The 17,826-nt window shown below is 51.3% G+C and overlaps 1 protein-coding gene across 3 annotated transcripts; it reads left to right on the top strand.

Annotated features, from left to right (window-relative positions):
- The first annotated feature begins 4,769 nt into the window (after positions 1-4,769).
- Positions 4,770-17,182, top strand: Tal1 (TAL bHLH transcription factor 1, erythroid differentiation factor). 3 transcript variants are annotated; one of them, XM_042683238.1, is made up of 5 exons: positions 5,949-6,018; positions 7,630-7,777; positions 11,354-11,812; positions 13,058-13,152; positions 14,639-17,182. In XM_042683238.1, exons 3-5 carry the CDS (start codon positions 11,355-11,357, stop codon positions 15,085-15,087), a joined length of 1,002 nt encoding a protein of 333 aa, XP_042539172.1. In that variant the 5' UTR covers positions 5,949-6,018; positions 7,630-7,777; position 11,354; the 3' UTR covers positions 15,088-17,182. The 3 variants fall into 3 exon arrangements, with proteins under 3 accessions (XP_042539179.1, XP_042539186.1, XP_042539172.1); XM_042683245.1 differs by lacking the exons at positions 5,949-6,018; positions 7,630-7,777 and adding an exon at positions 4,770-4,853 and having other exon boundaries at positions 11,352-11,812; XM_042683252.1 differs by lacking the exons at positions 5,949-6,018; positions 7,630-7,777 and adding an exon at positions 4,772-4,831.
- Positions 17,183-17,826: the final 644 nt, after the last annotated feature.

Here is a 17,826-nt window from a genome sequence, read left to right as displayed (position 1 = left end):
GGGACGGCTGAGGGCTCCACACTAGCTGAGCAAGTCCAAGGCCCTGAGAAAATAGATACAAGGATATTAAGTAATTTGTCCTAAGGTCACCCAGCCAATATAAGGAGCCAGGATTTAAGCCCTGGCCATCTGGCTCCAAAGGCCCTTAACCTGAGTTTCATTACCCTTGGAGCAATGAAGACTCAGGAGTTGATGTGCCCAAGGATTTGAACTCAGGCCATCTAGCTTCAGAGCCCAGGCCCATTGTTCCTCCTTCTTCCTTGGAGGTTAGAGTGCTAAGATAGGCATGAACTCAAATTCTTTAGTAGTCCCTTTCCAGGGCCCAGGGTCCTGTCCAGGTCTGGATATGTACAGCTGCACCAAGGATCTGTCTTGGAAAAACCTTCAACAACTACTTGCTGCTCAGAACAAATAGTGCCAGGAGAAGGGAGACAAAAATGGAGATAAAAGTGTCAGCTACTTAAATTGACATTTTTATCCTCAACAATAATCCCTATTAAAAAAAATTTAATCCCTGAAGGAGGTATAGACAATGATCACCTTCCTTCTATAGATGAGAAAAATGGAATCAAAAGGTGAAGAGTATCTTGCCTTGACTCCCCCAGCTGGAGAAGCAGGAATAGGAGCTCAGGTCTACCTGTCTATTGAATCTGCTCTGCTGCTCAGAAGCACCATGGCCTGAAGCCAGACTGTACTGGGTCTGAACTGTGCCTCTGCCACTTACTTGCTGGGCATTCTCTGGAAGCTACCTGTCTGTGCTAGTAACAGAATGGAGGTCTTAAGACTCCCTACCTCATTGGTTTGCTGTCAGTACTAGCAGAATTGATATAAAGAGCTTAGGGTGGCACTAGGCACATCAAAACCACAATATAAATTATAGTCCATCTGCCTGACTGTCATGGAATCCTTTCAGACCACAAACTCGGGACCTAGAGCACTCAGAGTCAGTACCCAGGTAGACAGAAACACTTGGAAGAACTTTAAAGCCTGAGCTTTGGAGTGTTGGGGGAGACTCCAGGCTGCCATAGTGGTGGTGATTTGGTGGTGAGGGGCGAGGTCTCCAGCCAAAGCCTAGCCAGGCTCTTCTGTCCTCTGCTTTCTCCACCCAAGCTCCAGACTTACCAGTCTGTGGTCCCAACCTCCCTTCCCCTATCGCCACCCCCTACCCCCACCTCCAGGCGCTCCGGGTTTCCGGCCCGACCTATGGAGGCTCCAGATTGGGGACGGTGGAGGAGGGGTGGCATTTCCTGGCCTGGCCGCGTCACTCATGGACGCTAGGACAACGCGCTGACCGACAGGCACCAGATGCTATTTCGGGCGGCGCCCCGCTTAGTGCACAGTTTCCGTTTTTCCACTGTCGGAAACAGGGGAGGGAGAGAGTGTAGACGTCAGGAGCCCCCAGCCCCAGGCAGGGGTTTAGGGACTAGGGTTTAGGGACTAGGAACTGCTGCTGCTAGACGGTCAGAATTTGCACCCCGCTGAAGAACACTGAATAGATGCTTGTGAAAGACCCCAGACTCACTTGAAGGTATTTAAATTAAAGGAACTCAAACCAAACGCATAATCCTCCCCCCTGGTCTCCAGACCCACCTTCTCTAGAAATAACCATCTACCCAATACTATTCTTATTTCTTAGGTAATAGTTATTATTTGGAGTAAGATGTGTTCTAAGAAAAATTTATTCTTCGGTGACTAGGATACTTTGAAATGTATGCTTAATGGGATAATTTAGAAGGCAAAGGGAATTCCCTTTGCAATACAAATGTTGAGATGCAGGAGGAAGAGGAGGAGAATGAAGAGGAGGAAGAGAAGGAGGAGGAGCAGGAGGAGGAGAAATGAAACTTATAAATTCTATGCTTCATAGTTTTGACACAAAAGGCACCATGGAGATCCTTGATTACAATAGCTAATTGGATCTATTAGAAGTGTAACAAAGCACAAGTTATTATTCATGGTATATTGATGTCATTTAAAATGACAGGAATATTTATCCAGCTAACCTTTGGCCAAATTTCAAATAGCCAGAAACCCAAGGGTTTCTCTGACTTTTTCCCTCTCTTCCACCCTTCCACCACCGAGTTTCTACAAAGCTGGTTTTATACCTTACATACATTTTTCTCTTCATCCCATCTACTTCTCTCTTCTGCCAACACTATAGGGCAAGAGCTAATCTCCCTTTCCTGATCATTGCACTGGCCCCAGAGTTGGTCTGCCATTTTCCTTCCCACCCCCTCACCCCAATTCCAATTCCACATTACATGCAAAAGGTTTTCTAGAAAGGCAAATTCAATCCTTTATAGGACACTATAACTTTAAAACAAGCAGATATAATGGGTCTCCCCCCTGAAAAAAATCTTTTTTTTTGGTCCCCCAGCTTGCTCTACTAATATTCTTTTCTGTTCCTTCTGCTTCAGTTCTTGGTCTAGACCTCACTTTCTCAAGAGGGCAGTCCTCACCTTGGGTTTCCAACACCAGTATCGCTAGCATCCTTTTGCAAAGGATGAAATGATTTGCCCAAGGGTCCCAATGTGCAAAGGGGACAGAGATGGTTTTCAAACTCACAATTACATGATTCGTTGTTTCCAAGTGATGAGGTCAAGTGAAGGCAAGAGTTCTGGGCCGGGGGAGGGAGTCAGGGTTAGGCTCTTCTTGGGACACAGTGGCCCTTCCACCATAGGATTCTGTGGAAGTCACCTGTATCCAAATTGCAGGCTGACTTTTGCCAGAGAAGTCAGAGGAAATAGTGGGCACAAAGAGCTGTACTGAGTTAGGTGCCATTTCGGTTCTCCTGAGACCCAAGAGAAGCTAGAACTTAGGGGACCATACTCAGATCAGTCCTTGACTGGCTCTCCATCTATCACCAGACTAGGGGTTTCCCCCCAGCTTTCAGGCTCCAAAAGGACCTTCAAACAAGATATTAGAGGGACAAAGCAACTTAACATGATCATGAGTAGAGCTGTGACTTAAACAATAGAATGTAGAGTCCTGGGTGTTCCCTGGGTAGTAGTAACCAGACGTGGCCAAGTCACATCTCACTGTGCTTTAACTTCCTGCTCTATGATGACAACCAGCTCTCTCATACAAGTGTATATGGTGTTTTTCTGGGTCATATATAGTCTGCACAAGATTCTATATATAACCAACCCTTCCCACACTACCTTTTAAATATAATTTTATTTAATGCTCACAACTTCGTGTGATAGGGGGAAAAAAAACTTCTCTGGAGAAACTTAGGCTCAGAGCTAGGTGATTTAAAATTTGAACCTGAGGTCTTTCTGTACTACCATGAAAAAATAAAGCCAAAAAGCCTCCATGAGCTGAACCCCAATCACCCAGGTGGCAATGAACTTTGGTTCCTACCCATTAGTATAGATTTTGGTCCTTGCAATGAGTTGAACCTAATTGCAGTCTTCCCAGCCCTTCTTCAGCTGAGCTCTGTGTGCCAGCCAGATTTCTTTCCAACTAGGCTTCATTACTCGCATGAAATGTCACTTTGTGCCTTACTTTTGCTCTTCGTACTTCAGTGTTTCATCTACAAATAAAAAATAATGAAAGTAAAAACAAAAAGGTATCAGGGGAGTATTTCTTTCTCTATGCCCACCCTCCCAGTGCTGGGATGGGAACTGTGGGCTTGAGAATGCTGGACAAATGTTCTACTCACTTTGCTACACCTCCACTTGTTTATGAAGACTAAAAGTATTTATAGAGCCAGGACTGGCGGCTTAAGCCTGAATTTGTAGCTACTCAGGAGGCTGAGATCTGAGGCTCACTGAAACCAGCTGATGCAAAATAATCTGTGAGCCTCATCTCCAATTAATCACACAAAAGCCAGAAGCGGAGACATGGTTCAAGTGGTAGAGCACCAACCATGAGCAGAAAAGCACCCAAGGTCCTGAGGATCAAGCCCCAACACACACACACACACACACACACACACACACACACACACACACACACACACGCAGAAGGCTTAAAACAATCCCAGTCGCAAAATTGTTAGCTTAATTCAGTAGCAAAACGTATGTTAAACACACTATGGGGGAATGAAGTGACATTCATGACTGAGATTTTACCAAGAAGAATGGGTATTTTAATGATTGTATTAACATCTACCCATGAAGAGCCCCTTCCATTTTATATCGTCTGAGAGCCAGGGCAATAGGGGTGTAGTGGGGCGGGGGGGGGGGGGGGGGGCTTTTGGCCAAAAAGGAAATTAGCCATTGAAACACGGTATCTAGGACCTGGGAGACAGAATAAAGGTTGGAGGTGATGGTTCAGGTGTCAAGGTGATCTTCTGAGGCCGGGACAGGGTATCGGTCGGTGTAAGAGGCAGTGAAGGTGTGGAAGGTCCAGGGCGGGAGAGAGGGAGGGAGGGGGGAGAGGGAGTGCAGTTGTGGGGAGCCGGGATTCCCGAGAGGCCTGGAGGTGAGAAATGGGGCCGCGCCGCGGGGTCTTAGACCCAGCGCTGAGTCCTCTCCGCGGCGCATTCCGGAGCCGATTCCAGTGCCGCGCAACCAGTCCCCGCTCCCTCCGGTGAAATTGCCAAATTAAAATGAATCATTTGGGCCATAATGGCCGAGGCGCTTATCGGGGGCGGGCGGACCCGCGGCAGCGCCTTATCTCGGCGGCGCACACGGCCCCAGCGCGCCGCGGCCCATGCTAACGAGGCCTGGAACGTGAGCGGGATTAGAGCGCGGCGGGGCCCGAACGGGGCGCGGGCGGGAGGGCGGGCGTGGGGGGGGGGGGGGTCGGGCCGGCGGGAGGGGCCGGGCCTCCGCACCAAGGAGCAGGCCTCAAAATGGCCACACGCGCACCCCCGTACGGGAAAAACGTGAGCATTCTGGCCATTTTCTTAGAGTGTGGGGTGGGGAGAAGCGACCTGCAGCCTCCCACGGAATTGCTGGTCCATGTCTTCCTCCTTTCCCGACACCTTGCAGAAGCAGCCATCGCTCCTTTCCTTGGAGTTCTTTCCACGAGAAGGGGGGGGGGGACATTTTTCCACTGACCCCCCCCCCCCCCGCTCTCGCCGCCATCGCCCCTCCCGCCTCGGAGACTCTCTTCCTTCCTTCCCCTTTTTCCTTACGCAATATACAGAAATGAGCGAGGCAGTGGTTGGTGTTCATTTCTTCTCCGTGGTTGTGTGCATGCGGTGGGATTGTGCGAGTTGCGTGTGCGTGAGCCGTGGGCAATGTGGACGGCTCCCTACAGAGTGGTCTTTGGGGGCGCGAGCGGTTGTGTGTCCGAGTGTGATCGCAACTGTGCGGTCTGGGTGTGTGAATTCGAACCCTCCCGAGGCCCTTCTGCCGTGTATTCGTTGTATGTCATTGTACCCGTTTCCTTTCTCGACAGGGCTCTTGCGTGTTGGGTTGTGTGGCCTTGGAGGTGCGTTTGGGCGGTGTGGTCGTTCTGTCGGGTGTGTGTGATCCTGGCTGTGCCGCTGTGTGTCGGTCAGCGGCTGCGTTTGATTGATTTCGTTGTGTCGTGTTGGGCAGTGCGGGGATCTGACCACGTCGGCTTGTGGGGTAGTGTCGGGTCGGGCTTCTCTGCGTCCCTCCTCTGGGGCTGGACCATGTGTGGTCTCGTCCACAGTGAGTTGTGTGCTTGTGTGCTTGTGTCCTTTAGAGGTGCATTTGCAAATCGCTGGGGGGCGGGAGTGGGGGGGAGGGAGAGCGAGAGACCGAGAGACGCTGGTGGGGGCGTCGGCGTGGGGGGCGGGGAGCGGGGTTTCACATTTTATTCCAAATTATGATGTATTCGGGAGCCAGTGTGGGCTTGGATGGCTGAACACAGCCCAGTCGGCGGCCGCCCTGTCCGTAAGGCCAGTCGGTGCCTCGGTGTTGGTGGGGTTTGATGGTGAGTGGGAGGCTCCTCCGAGCCCGAAGCTGAGCAGCACTCGCCCAGGCCCGCGCCTGCGAAGCCGGTAGCGGCGGGCTGGGGTTCGCGCGCCGCGCCGCCCGCTTCACCCACTTCTGGTCAGTTTCGCGGGTGCGGCCGCCATCGCCCGGGGGAAGAGGCCTGGTAAGGACAATGGGCGCATTTTCCAGACTTGGTACTATGGGTGGGAGGGGGCTTTCAGGATTACCTTCGGGGAACCTTTCCCCATCCCTCCTCGGGGGAATGACCTCCCGACGTGGATTAGATGCCTGTCGCGTGCGTGGCTGTGGCCGACGACCCCATGAGTGCCGCCTTCACCCCAGAAGGAAGGACTGCTTGACGCCAGTGATCGTGGTTGCTAATAAAGGCCACATCACAGCCCTCATCAACATCCATTTTAGTGAAATAATCGTCCAGAGGCGTAGCAGCTTGTCGCTTTAGAGGGAGAACAAAGCGGTGCAGTCCCATCTCCCCACCCTCAGCCCGGTTTTCCAAGTGGCTGGCTTTGGGGTAGGGAGAGAAAATGGAGAGAGGATCACAGAAGAATTCAGTCATAAAGCAAGCATTAGCCCCAACTAACATACCGAGAATGGATGGGTTCCTCCTCCCTCAATTTGGATTAGAAGAGAAAGAAAAAAATCTCTGCATTGGGTTGAAACACGGGGGGAGGGGGGGTAATTTTAATTTTGCATTTCCTCCCAAATCCATCACAAGAAGAAAGCAGCTTTCGCAATCAAGCCAAGACTTCGATCTGCAAACATCATAAACTGGACGATTTAGGCGACACAAATTTAACAAAACCGGTGGTTTCGTGGGGTGGGGGATAAAGGGAAAGTAAACCCAGTTACAGGGGTTTGCTTTTAACCTACCTTCTTTTTTTTTTTTTTTTTTGCCTTATTTTATTGCTGCAATGTATTGCTAAAATTGCTCCTTATTTTGCCTGTCAAAACCCCGGAAAAATAGAAAAATCGTTTTGTAAGGGTGGTAGAGGGAAAGAAATTATTTCTGCTTTTTAATTTTTTTCCTTTTTTTTCTCTTGTAGCTTTTCCTTCCTTCCTTCTTTACCACCTTCCTTCCTTCCTTCTTTCCTTCTCTCTTTTTCTTTGTTTCTGTCAGTGGGGAGAAAAGAAAGGCCCTGAATAGATCATACCACTCCACCAGCTCCCGTGGTGGATTCCCTTCCTGCAGGAATGGATGTCTGGCCCTTGGACTCGGTTCTGGTTTAGATGTGGGCCGAGGATGGACAGGCTCCCCCGCCTTCAATTAGATAAGATAGGGGTTCTAGAGAGAATGGCCGAGGGGCTCCGAGATTCTATCCTAGAAGCCCATTTTCGCCTTTCCTGACAGTCCCCACCCCCGATCCTGTTAAGCTGAGGACCACAGCTTCTCCCCGAGGCCGCAACCCGCACCGGGCTTAGGCTGCGGAGCAACCCGCATAGATGGCGTCCGAGCTTACAAACCAAACTCGGCCATAGTGAAGCGGACGGATCCTAGTTGCAGGGGTCGGGAGCGGTTGTTTTTGGACTAGTTATTTCTGATTGGTCAGGTGGAGGGTTCTTTTTTTTTTTAACGGGGGCGGGGAGGAGGGGGCTCCGAACACCTGCGGGTTGGGGGCGGAAAGCGGTTCCCGATTCCCTGGGCTAGCTAGCAAGGGCACATGAGGTAATTCCCAGCCATTGACCCCCCATTTCTCTCTCGCCCTCCCTCTTTCTCTCCACCCCCATCTTTCCTGGAAACTCGTGTTGGGCGCGGCAGACCGCCCAGGACCTCCGCGCAGCCTAACTAACTCCTGGCCTCCCAGCGAGTGGGGGGAAGCAGACTCCCCCCATCCCAATCTGGACCCCTCTCGGCGGAGAAGTGGAGGTTCTATTCAGAGGGTCCGGTCTGTCTAAATATGCCCCAGGTGAGGTTTTGTGTGTGAGTCGGGGTGAGGGGCCATATCGGTGGAAACAGGGCACAGGAAGGCCTTGGGGTTCCCGCCTGGGGTTGGGGAGGCTCAGGACCGGGGAGAGCCCGGTCTTGAACGTCAGCCTCAGAGGAGGGGACCAATGCAGGCTGGGAATGGGAATCTGACTGCTTACTAGCTACCTCAGGGCCTCGGAGCAGCAAGGCCCTTTCCTTTTTCCGGCCTCCGCGGTAAAACCAGCTGGTTGGACTAAATCCTCCAGGCCGCTCCCATCGTCTGGTTTAGTGGACGTTTCACAAAGCCGGTAACTTTGTTGAGGCTACATCCGGGTGGTGCAGGCTCTGCACCTCCCAACTCCAGCAGGAAGGCCGAAGCCATGCAAGCTAGCACAGGCCTCCTCCCCCCACCCCGTTTGTGGGCCCAGATGCAGGGCTGGAGGCCTAGGGTGGCCAAGCGGGAACACCCCTCCACCCTTGTAGGCGCAGGATGCTGTGCAAGTTTGGGGCTTTTCCAAGGTGCTCTGGGGGAGAGTAGGATAGGCAGGACTGAGACCCGGTCTAAGGCGGTGGCTCTAGCCCTCAACAAGCTGAAGCTATTTAATTTTAAAAGATTTCCATGATGGAGTGTGTGGGGACAGCTGTTGAAGACTTCTTGCCTGTCCCCAGGAGGGAGATCCCAGGAGTCACCATTCTGACCATGTAGCAACTGGGGATGTGGATCCAAAATTGTGAGTTTCAAGCTGGGTCTCTGCTGCACAAAGAGGGTGGTTGTAATGATCAAATGCTCTCTTCTAGTGCCATCCAGTCCTAAACCTTCCTGCTGCTTCTTGATCTTCCCCAAATAAAAGCAAATAAGTAAGTCACCCAGGCTTTCAGTAATCTTAATGGAACCGCACTTCATGCAGTTTAGGGACAGATAACCATAGGTGCTTTGTGAGTCCTTTGGTGGCTTCTTCCCTGGCATGGACCCATGGCTGGGGCAATTCTTGTCTCAGAAGAGTAGGCAGGGTTTTCCTGAGTAGGGAGTGGTTGCTAGAAGCCTTGGAAATAGGGATATTTATAGGCATCTCTAGAGGGCATTGGGGCCAGGGTCAACTCATTTGGAGTATGTGCTCTCCTTGTCCCTTGGGAACCTGCTTTTGCTGCTGCGGCAGAATTAATCAGGGGTATAAATGTGTCAGAACGGAGCTGGAGCTCAGTTCGTGATTGCAGTGAACATTTGAAACTCAAAGCTGAGACAGAAACACTGATCATAGGGTGCACACCGATGGTGGTAGCAATGAGGTAAACTCAAATTTCTACATTTCAGCAGGGGTTGGGATATTTCTGGTGTATTTTGAGTGGGAGGAGGGAGGCTAGAATGGTTGGCATACTTCAGATTCATTTCCAGAGGCCTCGGTGCCTTGCTTATGGTATTTTATGAATATGGATATTTTAAGAAATCTTCCTTCTGTTAGTAAACTCAGTTACAATGAAGCATGGCAGACCCACTAGCTTTGCAGCTGGTGTACAAATCTAGAGGAATTTTGTCTTCTCAGGTGCGGTTGGGGCTGGAGATATAGAACAGCATTGTTGTCTTAAACTCAGTTCTCTGCCTTGTGGGTGTCTAGTGGCAAGGAGCTGGGCTCTAGAGGAGGCTGAGGGAGGTCTAGTTTCCTTTCTAGGAGGAGAGAGATGGTTCCCAGGACAACTCTGCTCCAAACACTTCAGTGGCAGAATGGGAGCTCAATGTCTGCCACCAATAGTTAGTGGACTTTGCATTGAGCTAAATTGCACATTTATTTTATGGCCTTAAAATAACGGTTGTATAAATATAAGAGCAGAAATCCTATTTTAAGCATTTACAAAGCCTTTCAAGTTGATTATACATACTTATATAATCAATATTTATGCCTATCTATTGGGGCAGTATAGTCTAGACTGGTCTCAAATTCACAATCCTTATGACTCCTCCTCTGGAGTGTTGAGATTACAGGTGTGTGTGTGTGTGTGTGTGTGTGTGTGTGTGTGTGTGTGTGTGTCTGTGTCTTACTGTGCCCCGTGAATTGATTCCCCCCTTCTCCTCCTCCTTTTTAAAATAGCAGCAAGTACTTCCAAACTCTGGGTTCTGGGGTTTTCTGCTTCTGTTCTTTTTTTTTTTTGGGGGGGGGGGGTCCGGCTGTGGGGCCTGAACTCTGGGCCTGGGCGCTGTCCCTCAGCTCTTCAGCTCAAGGCTAGCGCTCTACCACTTGAGCTACAGCGCCACTTCCGGCTTTTTTCTTTTTTCTTTATGTGGTGCTGAGGAATCGAACCCAGGGCCTCATGCATGCAAGGCAAGCGCTCTACCACTGAGCCACCTTCCCAGCCCTCTGCTTCTGTTCTTGCCAGTATCTAGCTCCAATTGGATGAAGTGGAAGTAATGGAAGAAAGCTAGCATGGTTGTGGCAAGCCAAATGGCTGTGTTCGTCTTGGAGCATAAATGTTCAGCACTGGAAGGTTCCAGAAAGAGTGAAGGGGGAGGGGAGGAAAAAGAGAGAGGAAGAAGAGAGGAGAGGGGAGAGAGAGACAGAGTGACAGAGAGAAAGAAAGAATGAGAGGATAGCACAAGGTCTTAGAGGATACACCAGGATGGGGAGAGAGGTGCTGGATGGATCTATGGCCTGTGTGATGCTTCCTTCCTTTGGAGGGGAAGTCAAGACCCCACTGGTCTGGGGAGCACTATTTGAATGGATGGGCTGTACCACCTCAGCCAGGCCTCCCTTTCAGATCCTCCCTTCCAGGTTGGATAGATCCCCACAGAGCAGAATGGGGCAGAGCATACTGGATTGTAGGGCCAAGATCTTCTTTTCTGGGCTGTCTCTCTTCTCTGGGTAGGGTAGCTGCACACAGAATTGGGGGGGGGGGATTGGCTGTGTAGACACCTCCTCCCATCTAGGAAAATATGTGGGCAAGGTGGACTTGCTTCTCTAGATTATTAATACTAAATTTGTCAGCTCTGGCTGAAAGGGGCCTTTCATTTCCTGCTTTCCCCTCCACTAAGTTTCAGGGTGTCCCGTAGAGTATGTGTGGGGCAGACGCCTGGCGTGCCTGCCCCTGCCGTTGCTGAGAGGTGAAGGGTGGTTCTAAAAGCACCCCACCCGTGCCTGATAGATTCCCCGCCAAAACCAAAAGCTGGGGCGGGAAGCACAAGGTCGGTGGGGGGTTTGTTCCCTCCCCTTCCCTTGTGGCCAGAAAGGGGAGACCGGGTGATCTTTCTTTCTCTCCTTTGCACATTTCCTTCCTCCTTTTATTCCCTTCGGTTTTTCTTTCCCTGGCGGTATGGTATTCCTTTCCTTCTAATGCTACTGCCTTCTCTTTACACCTCTGTACTTTTGGCCCTCAGTGCCCCCAGGGTTCCCCTCCACTCCCGGCCTCTCCCCACCTTTCCTGCCCCAGGCGGGCGGAGGCCTTCAGGCTGAGGACGCAGGGTGCGGGGTTAAGGGGAGGGCGCCGTCCACGTGGCCCTGTTTGCCCGCCGCTTCCCACGTCGCTGCAGGTGGGCCGGGGCGGTTGTGAGAGCGGGCATCCGCCCTTGTGTCTGTCTGTCTGTCCGCAGGATGACCGAGCGGCCGCCCAGCGAGGCGGCACCCAGTGATACCCCGCTCGAGGGACCGGACGCGGCCGAGACTCGCATGGCCCCCCCGCACCTGGTGCTGCTGAACGGCGTCGCCAAGGAGACGAGCCGCGCAGCCCTCGCCGAGCCCCCGGTCATCGAGCTGGGCGCGCGCGGGGGCCCGGGGGGCGGCCCCGCCGGCGGGGGCGGCGCCACCAGGGACTTAAAGGGCCGCGACGCGGCGGCGGCGGCGACGGCCGGCGAAGCGCGCCACCGGGTGCCCACCACCGAGCTGTGCCGACCTCCCGGGCCCGCCCCGGCCCCCGCGCCCGCCTCGGTCCCCGCGGAGCTGCCGGCGGACGGCCGCATGGTGCAGCTGAGCCCGCCGGCGCTGGCGGCCCCCGCCGGCCCCGGCCGCGCGCTGCTCTACAGCCTGAGCCAGCCGCTGGCCTCGCTGGGCAGGTGAGCATCGCGGTGGGGCCCGGCTCCCCTTCTGTTCGTGGGGGCGACCCCGGCCAGAGCCTGCCAGTCTGGAAGCTGGAGCCCCCGCGCGGGTGGAAGAGGAAGCCAGCGAGGGGCTGGCGGGACAGGCGGGCACGCGCTGGGATGTGGGGGTGCACGCCTCTGGGAGGGACTCCCCCCTCCCTGTGGGCCCCGGGATAGTGTGTCCTCCTGCGAGCAGAGGCCGAGCTTACTTCTGATCGCTGCGGGAGGACCAGGCAGGAACGAAGGATATATATGAGAGTGGGTGGCTGCAGACAACCCCCCCCCTTTTTTTTTGGTACTGGGGCTTGAACTAAGGGCCTAGGGGCTATCCCTTAGCGTTTTCCCTCAAGGCTACTGTTTCACCGCTTGAGCCACCCCTTCACTCCCAGCCTTTTGCTGGCTAATTGGAGATAAGCTTCCCATGGACTTTCCTGCTGGAGGCTGGCTGACTTTGAACCACGATCCTTAGATCTCAGTCTCTTGAGTAGCTAAAATTACAGGTGGGAGCCACTGGCACCTGGCTTAACACCTGTTTCTGAATTTTGGCTGGCCATCCCCTCCTGGGCCCCACCCCAGGACAGAGGGCTCCCTCACTCTCAGCCCCTCTGCTCCTAGTCACTAGCTGTGGTTCCCAGTACAGCATCTGTACTGTTGGTGTGAGGAGTCCACCCTTCCCCAGACACTGTGATTTGTGAGGGGAGACAGGGTTGGGATGGGGAGAAGCAGAGGAGGTAGGGTAGAAGGTAGGGCAAGCAGTGAGAAACAGCTGTGGGGTGGTATGATGGCCCAGAGAACTTATCGGGAAGGCAACCCAGTGTCCAGTCCCCTGGGAACTGTATTTTGAGATTGGCAGGAAGGTACAGCATGCCCCTTTGTGGTGCTAGAGTTGTATACCATCAGGTATGAAGACTGTATGCCTGTGTAGAAATCCTGTTTGGGAGTTGAGGTGTCTGAGTGGATTGTGTGCTTGTTTCTAGAGGAGAATGCTGTGTGTGTGTGTGTGTGTGTGTGTGTGTGTGTGTGTGTGTGTGTGTGATGGAGGGATGCATGGCTCCTTCTTTGGCTTGTGTGGATGTCTGTGTGAGTTCCTGTTAATTCGTATATCCCCAAGTCAAGTGCTGAAGGAACAGGGTTGCCTTACAGGGATAGGAGGCTTTAAACCCTGGAAGGAGCCTACAGTCGTTTTGCCCATCTTAATGTGATGTTGTAATCCCTACACAGCGGTTTTTTGGGGGAGCCCGATGCCTTCCCTATGTTTACCACAAACAACCGAGTGAAGAGGAGACCCTCCCCCTACGAGATGGAGATTACGGATGGTGAGTCTACACTGCTCACTCTATGTACTGCCACCTCACAGTGGTTAGAACCCTCTGTGGGAGTATGGGGGAATCAGACATTATGCACATGTTTCCCTCAAGTAAGAGGCCACCTTGGCACCCCAAACTGCCAAAGCTTTTTGTCCCAGAACTAGGAGAGCCACACTCATGGTCCTGGGGAGAAGGGGGCATGGTGAGGGACACAGTGGCATTTAGGCCCAAGCTGAAGTCACTTCTAGAGCCCTGCCTAGGCTCCAGTCCTACATGCTGGGATATATATGGGGCGAGGCAGAGACATTCCACATTCCCAGCTTCAACCTGTGACCCCCAGGGAGTCCCTGCATCGCTCCTCAGTTCCACTTAAAAGCCTGGAATTTGCTCCGGCTTTGGACTTGCGCTTTCAAGGCTTTACACCCAAGTCTCCTCATGGAGGGGTTCTGTGTCCCTGTTACATGCTCTGGATTGAGACTCTAGAGTTCCTCTGAACGCCAGAGTCTATCCTGGGTCTTTGATTCCTCCAGAGGAAGGCGCAGCACTGCTACCATAAGGGAGGGGATGGAGAAATGGGAGACTTAGAAGACGCTCATCCTCTTCCTGATGAGTACCCAATGTCTTTGGGGCACAGACCCCAAGCAAGAGAACAGGTTTTTCAGAGCTTCAGGACTTTGAGTTCCTGGGCTATCAGGACTTCTGGCAGTCTGGGACCCTATGAAAGGTACTGAGGCTAGAGCTAGCAGAGGGAGGGTGTGGACCTGGAGGGGCTCTGGGAGAAGCTCTGCTTCATCATGTTGTTCCTCAGAGAGGAAAATGGGGTAAAGTATTTATTTAGAGCCTGGCTTAGGGTAGGTGCTGAGCTCCTCCTGCCTGTTAGGAAACTATGAGGGGAGAGTAAACACCCTTTCCACCTAAGTCTGAAGTTTGTGTCATTTTCATGACCATGCTCCTAGCACCAGCATATTGCTAATAGTCCTCAGGAAGTCATTTCAAAGGGTGGAAGTAGTGGGTGTAAGTGACAGCAATAGTAGTTGCCACTTGTTGGATACCTATGATATGCTGTGGACACAATAGTGTCCACAGTATGTATGGGCTCGTTTTATTTAATCCTCACCCACCACCCATGAGGTCGGCATTGTTTCTATTTAACAAAGGAGGAAAGTGAAGCTCTGAGAGGTTAAGCAGCTCACTTAAAAACCACACAGCTGAGTCCTAACCAGCCTCACAGCAGTGGAATAGCTTTGGAATAGGTCCTGAATCATCACTGTGTCCTCAAATGACACATAACCCAGACAAGGAACCAAGCACAGAAGCAGTCAGAATGGAGAATCATAGAGAGGATGAGGGGGGACTGCCTAAGGGGTTGTCAGGAAGGTCTCAGAGATGAGGTACACAGATTGGGTTGAGAGGAAGAAGAAGTGGGTGTTTCCCAGTAGGTGGAATCTTTGAGAGATCTCCACCTGTTCTCCTAACATCTGTCCTCTTGATTCAGGTCCCCATACCAAAGTCACTCGTCGGATCTTCACCAACAGCCGGGAGCGATGGCGGCAGCAGAATGTCAATGGGGCATTTGCAGAGCTTAGAAAACTGATTCCTACACACCCCCCAGACAAGAAGCTCAGCAAGAATGAGATCCTCCGCCTGGCCATGAAGTATATCAACTTCCTGGCCAAGCTGCTCAATGACCAGGAGGAGGAGGGCATCCAGCGGGCCAAGCCTGGCAAGGACCCCGTGGTAGGGGCTGCTGGTGGTGGGGCAGGGGGTGGTGCACCTCCAGATGACCTTCTGCAGGACGTGCTTTCTCCCAATTCCAGCTGTGGCAGTTCCCTGGATGGGGCAGCTAGTCCGGACAGCTACACAGAGGAGCCAGCACCCAAACACACTGCCCGCAGCCTCCACCCCTCACTGCTGCCTGCCACTGATGGGGCCGGTCCACGGTGATGGGTCTAGGACTGCCCAGGACCAGCCAACAGGAGCCTTTAGGCCACAGGAATGGTGGACCATTGAGTACCATGGGCTGACAAGCAGGGCAGTAGACTTGATGAACTTCCCTCCAGTCTGAACTTTGGGAAGCCCTAACTGACTCTGGGCTGGCTTTTCTATTTCCTGCTTCAGAGGAAGAACAGGAAAATGGAGTGGAGTGGTAGGTACTTTTTCTGAAGATGGCACGGTCTTCTCCCTTCCCCAAAGTCACTAAGACTTCCCAAATAAGGGGCTTAAGTGTCACTGCTTTTGGCCTGGAGTTTTGGAGCTCTGCCTTTGCTAAAAGCTGGAGTTGTCAGCCATCACCTAAGGTATCCAGAAACCTTTGCCTTGTCTTTAGCCCCTCCCGAGCTGACTGAAGTAGCTTCTGTGGCTGCTTCTGTCCCATTGTATAGGTACCCAAGAGCTGTCCATTATTTTGAGCCCAGTCATTATCCAGTCTAGTGTTGCTCTATCCGGCTTGCCAGCGGCTGTGGATTCACAAGCCTCTAGGTGCCTTCTTCAGGGCCTGGTTGACAGCCTACTCTGGACTAGCTGGACCAGAGAGTCAGGAAATTCAGGAGCCCTGACTTCTTATCCTGGGGAAGCAGAAACCTGCTTTTTTCTCACTGACACTTGCCTTCCTATCCTGTGGCTGTGGAGATGAATATGCCCTGTTGGGCTTTGTGCGAAGGCAAGGAAAGGGAAAGGGAAATTGAACAACTTCAACTCCTGCACATCACTGTTGATGTTGGTGGGCAGATGCCAGTGTGCCGATGGCACGTGCATGCTGGGAGACTTGCAGCCCATGTGTGTTCTCGAGGCTCAGAGGGCATTCCTCCTGCAAGATGTCTGTCTGTTGGTTGGTGGTTTGTTCTTCCTTCTGAATTGAGTGCTAACTCTGTCCAATTCTTTGTATTTGGAAGTTTTGCTTGACTTTAGTTATCAGTAGACTCTTTAGGCCTTGATATGACCCAGGATTTACAGCCCTACTGTAGGGCCTGGGGAATCCAGTCAGAGACCAGGCCCTGATGAAGACCCAAATATATACATATTCATTAGCAGGACCTTAAATATCCCTTAATTGTGTAGTTTTCATTCATCAAAGGTGCAGATGGGAGGTTGATGTATTACAATAGGAATGTCCTTCCAAAAGTTGTACAGGAAGTTTTTTTTTTTAAATCATCCATTTAAAAAGAAATAACTACTACAAGCTCTTTTGTAAGATGGAGAATCCTTTTGTAGTGTGGACCACTGCCTCCTTGTTTATCTCCTGTGTTGATCTAGATGCTGGGTCATGGTTTACTGAAGTCCAGGCCTAGTTTATTCCAAGCCCATGGAATAAACTGCACTGAAGTCCTGTGGATCTCCCATTGTGCTCTTAAGTCATGTAACCCTCCTCCACTAGGCTCTGGCTAGTGAAAATATCCAATGGCCAATTTTTGTCATGCAGGGACCATCACTGAGGCTGTGGGAAACCGTTCCTGCTCTGAGCCTTAACCCAGTAGCTTATTCCCACCATGCTGGGGCCTTGAAAACAACCTTACGCAAACAAGGAATGATCCCTGCCCTCTCCCCTTTTAGTTAGGTTGTGAGGTCCAGTTCTCTGGCAGTATGACTGACTGTTGAAGCATTCTGGGAGATGCTATGCAGTATCTCACCCCTGTGAAGATGGAACCACTGTCCTAGGCTCCAAGGCTGTGTTTACCTCTAGTAGATTATCTTGGCTTGGGAATGAATGAAATCTGCTTTAATGCAATAGGACAGGTAGTTGGGTCTTATGAGATGGACTATGCATTCTGTCAAGATGTCAAGCTTTAGTTACCTCTACAGATTTGCAGTGTGACTAGGATAAGGCACCTAACTGTCAGTTTCTCATAAATACCTTGACTTAGACTGTCTCCTGGGGCAGTGGTATGGACTAAATAAATATGGTAATGAAAGTACAAGTGTTTTGAGACCATAAAGACCTTTGTTGTGGGCTAGGGTATATATAGCTCAGTGGTAGAGCCCTTGCCTAGCATGCATGAGATTCTAGGTTCATGAGATTCTAGATTCTTTTTGACCTAGCATCCAAAAAAAGAGAGGCTTTGTTGCCCTCTCCATACCAAACCTGCAGTGAGGTTAAAATCCAAACCGTGGGCAGTGGACATTGGGTAAATGAGATTATAAATTGCTTTTGCCTGAGTTTTCTAGATCCTCTTAATTTATCAAGATTGTTTTCATTTATTTGTGTCTCAGTCCAAAGCAAGAAACAAGTGAGAATGAAAAGAGAACATGGACAGACTGGAAAATGGAACACAGCTGCCCCATATGTGTCTGGCTAGTGGGAGGGGTGAGGTTTTATTTAGGTCTTTGTAAGAACTAAAGAAAAATGGTCACTTCTTTGATCTTCTACAACCCATACCCTTCCTTCTCTTCCTTTGCCTTCTCTTACCCATGAATAAACTGCAGCATTCCAGGAATAATAGATTCATAATATCTGTGCATAAAATGTTTTGAGGAAAACAAAACTGTAATGAGAAGAGGAATCACATCCTTTAGGAATTTGTGTTGTTTTTCATGCAGTGGCAAATAATAAGATGGTACAGCTTTTATTCTTTCTCCAGAAATACAATGAAATGGCACAGCATCCATAATGAGCCGACAGCTATTTCGGCCTTTTGGGCAGGTCTAGCCATACTTGTGATTTCAGTGGTACATGACCTTCTGCCGATG

Source organism: Dipodomys spectabilis, unplaced genomic scaffold, assembly GCF_019054845.1.
Source record: "Dipodomys spectabilis isolate Male_0828 unplaced genomic scaffold, ASM1905484v1 ptg000002l, whole genome shotgun sequence".
NCBI classification, from domain to species: Eukaryota; Metazoa; Chordata; class Mammalia; order Rodentia; family Heteromyidae; genus Dipodomys; species Dipodomys spectabilis.
This window is presented reverse-complemented; position numbering and strand designations above follow the sequence as displayed.

What these genes read in the sequence shown, in the direction of transcription:
- Tal1 (XM_042683245.1), top strand. Translation starts at nt 11,355, where the DNA reads ATGACCGAGCGGCCGCCCAGCGAGGCGGCACCCAGTGATACCCCGCTC. An exon ending in CCGCTGGCCTCGCTGGGCAG is followed by an intron (nt 11,813 to 13,057) that starts GTGAGCATCGCG and finishes ATCCCTACACAG; the next exon opens with CGGTTTTTTGGGGGAGCCCG. An exon ending in CGAGATGGAGATTACGGATG is followed by an intron (nt 13,153 to 14,638) that starts GTGAGTCTACAC and finishes CTCTTGATTCAG; the next exon opens with GTCCCCATACCAAAGTCACT.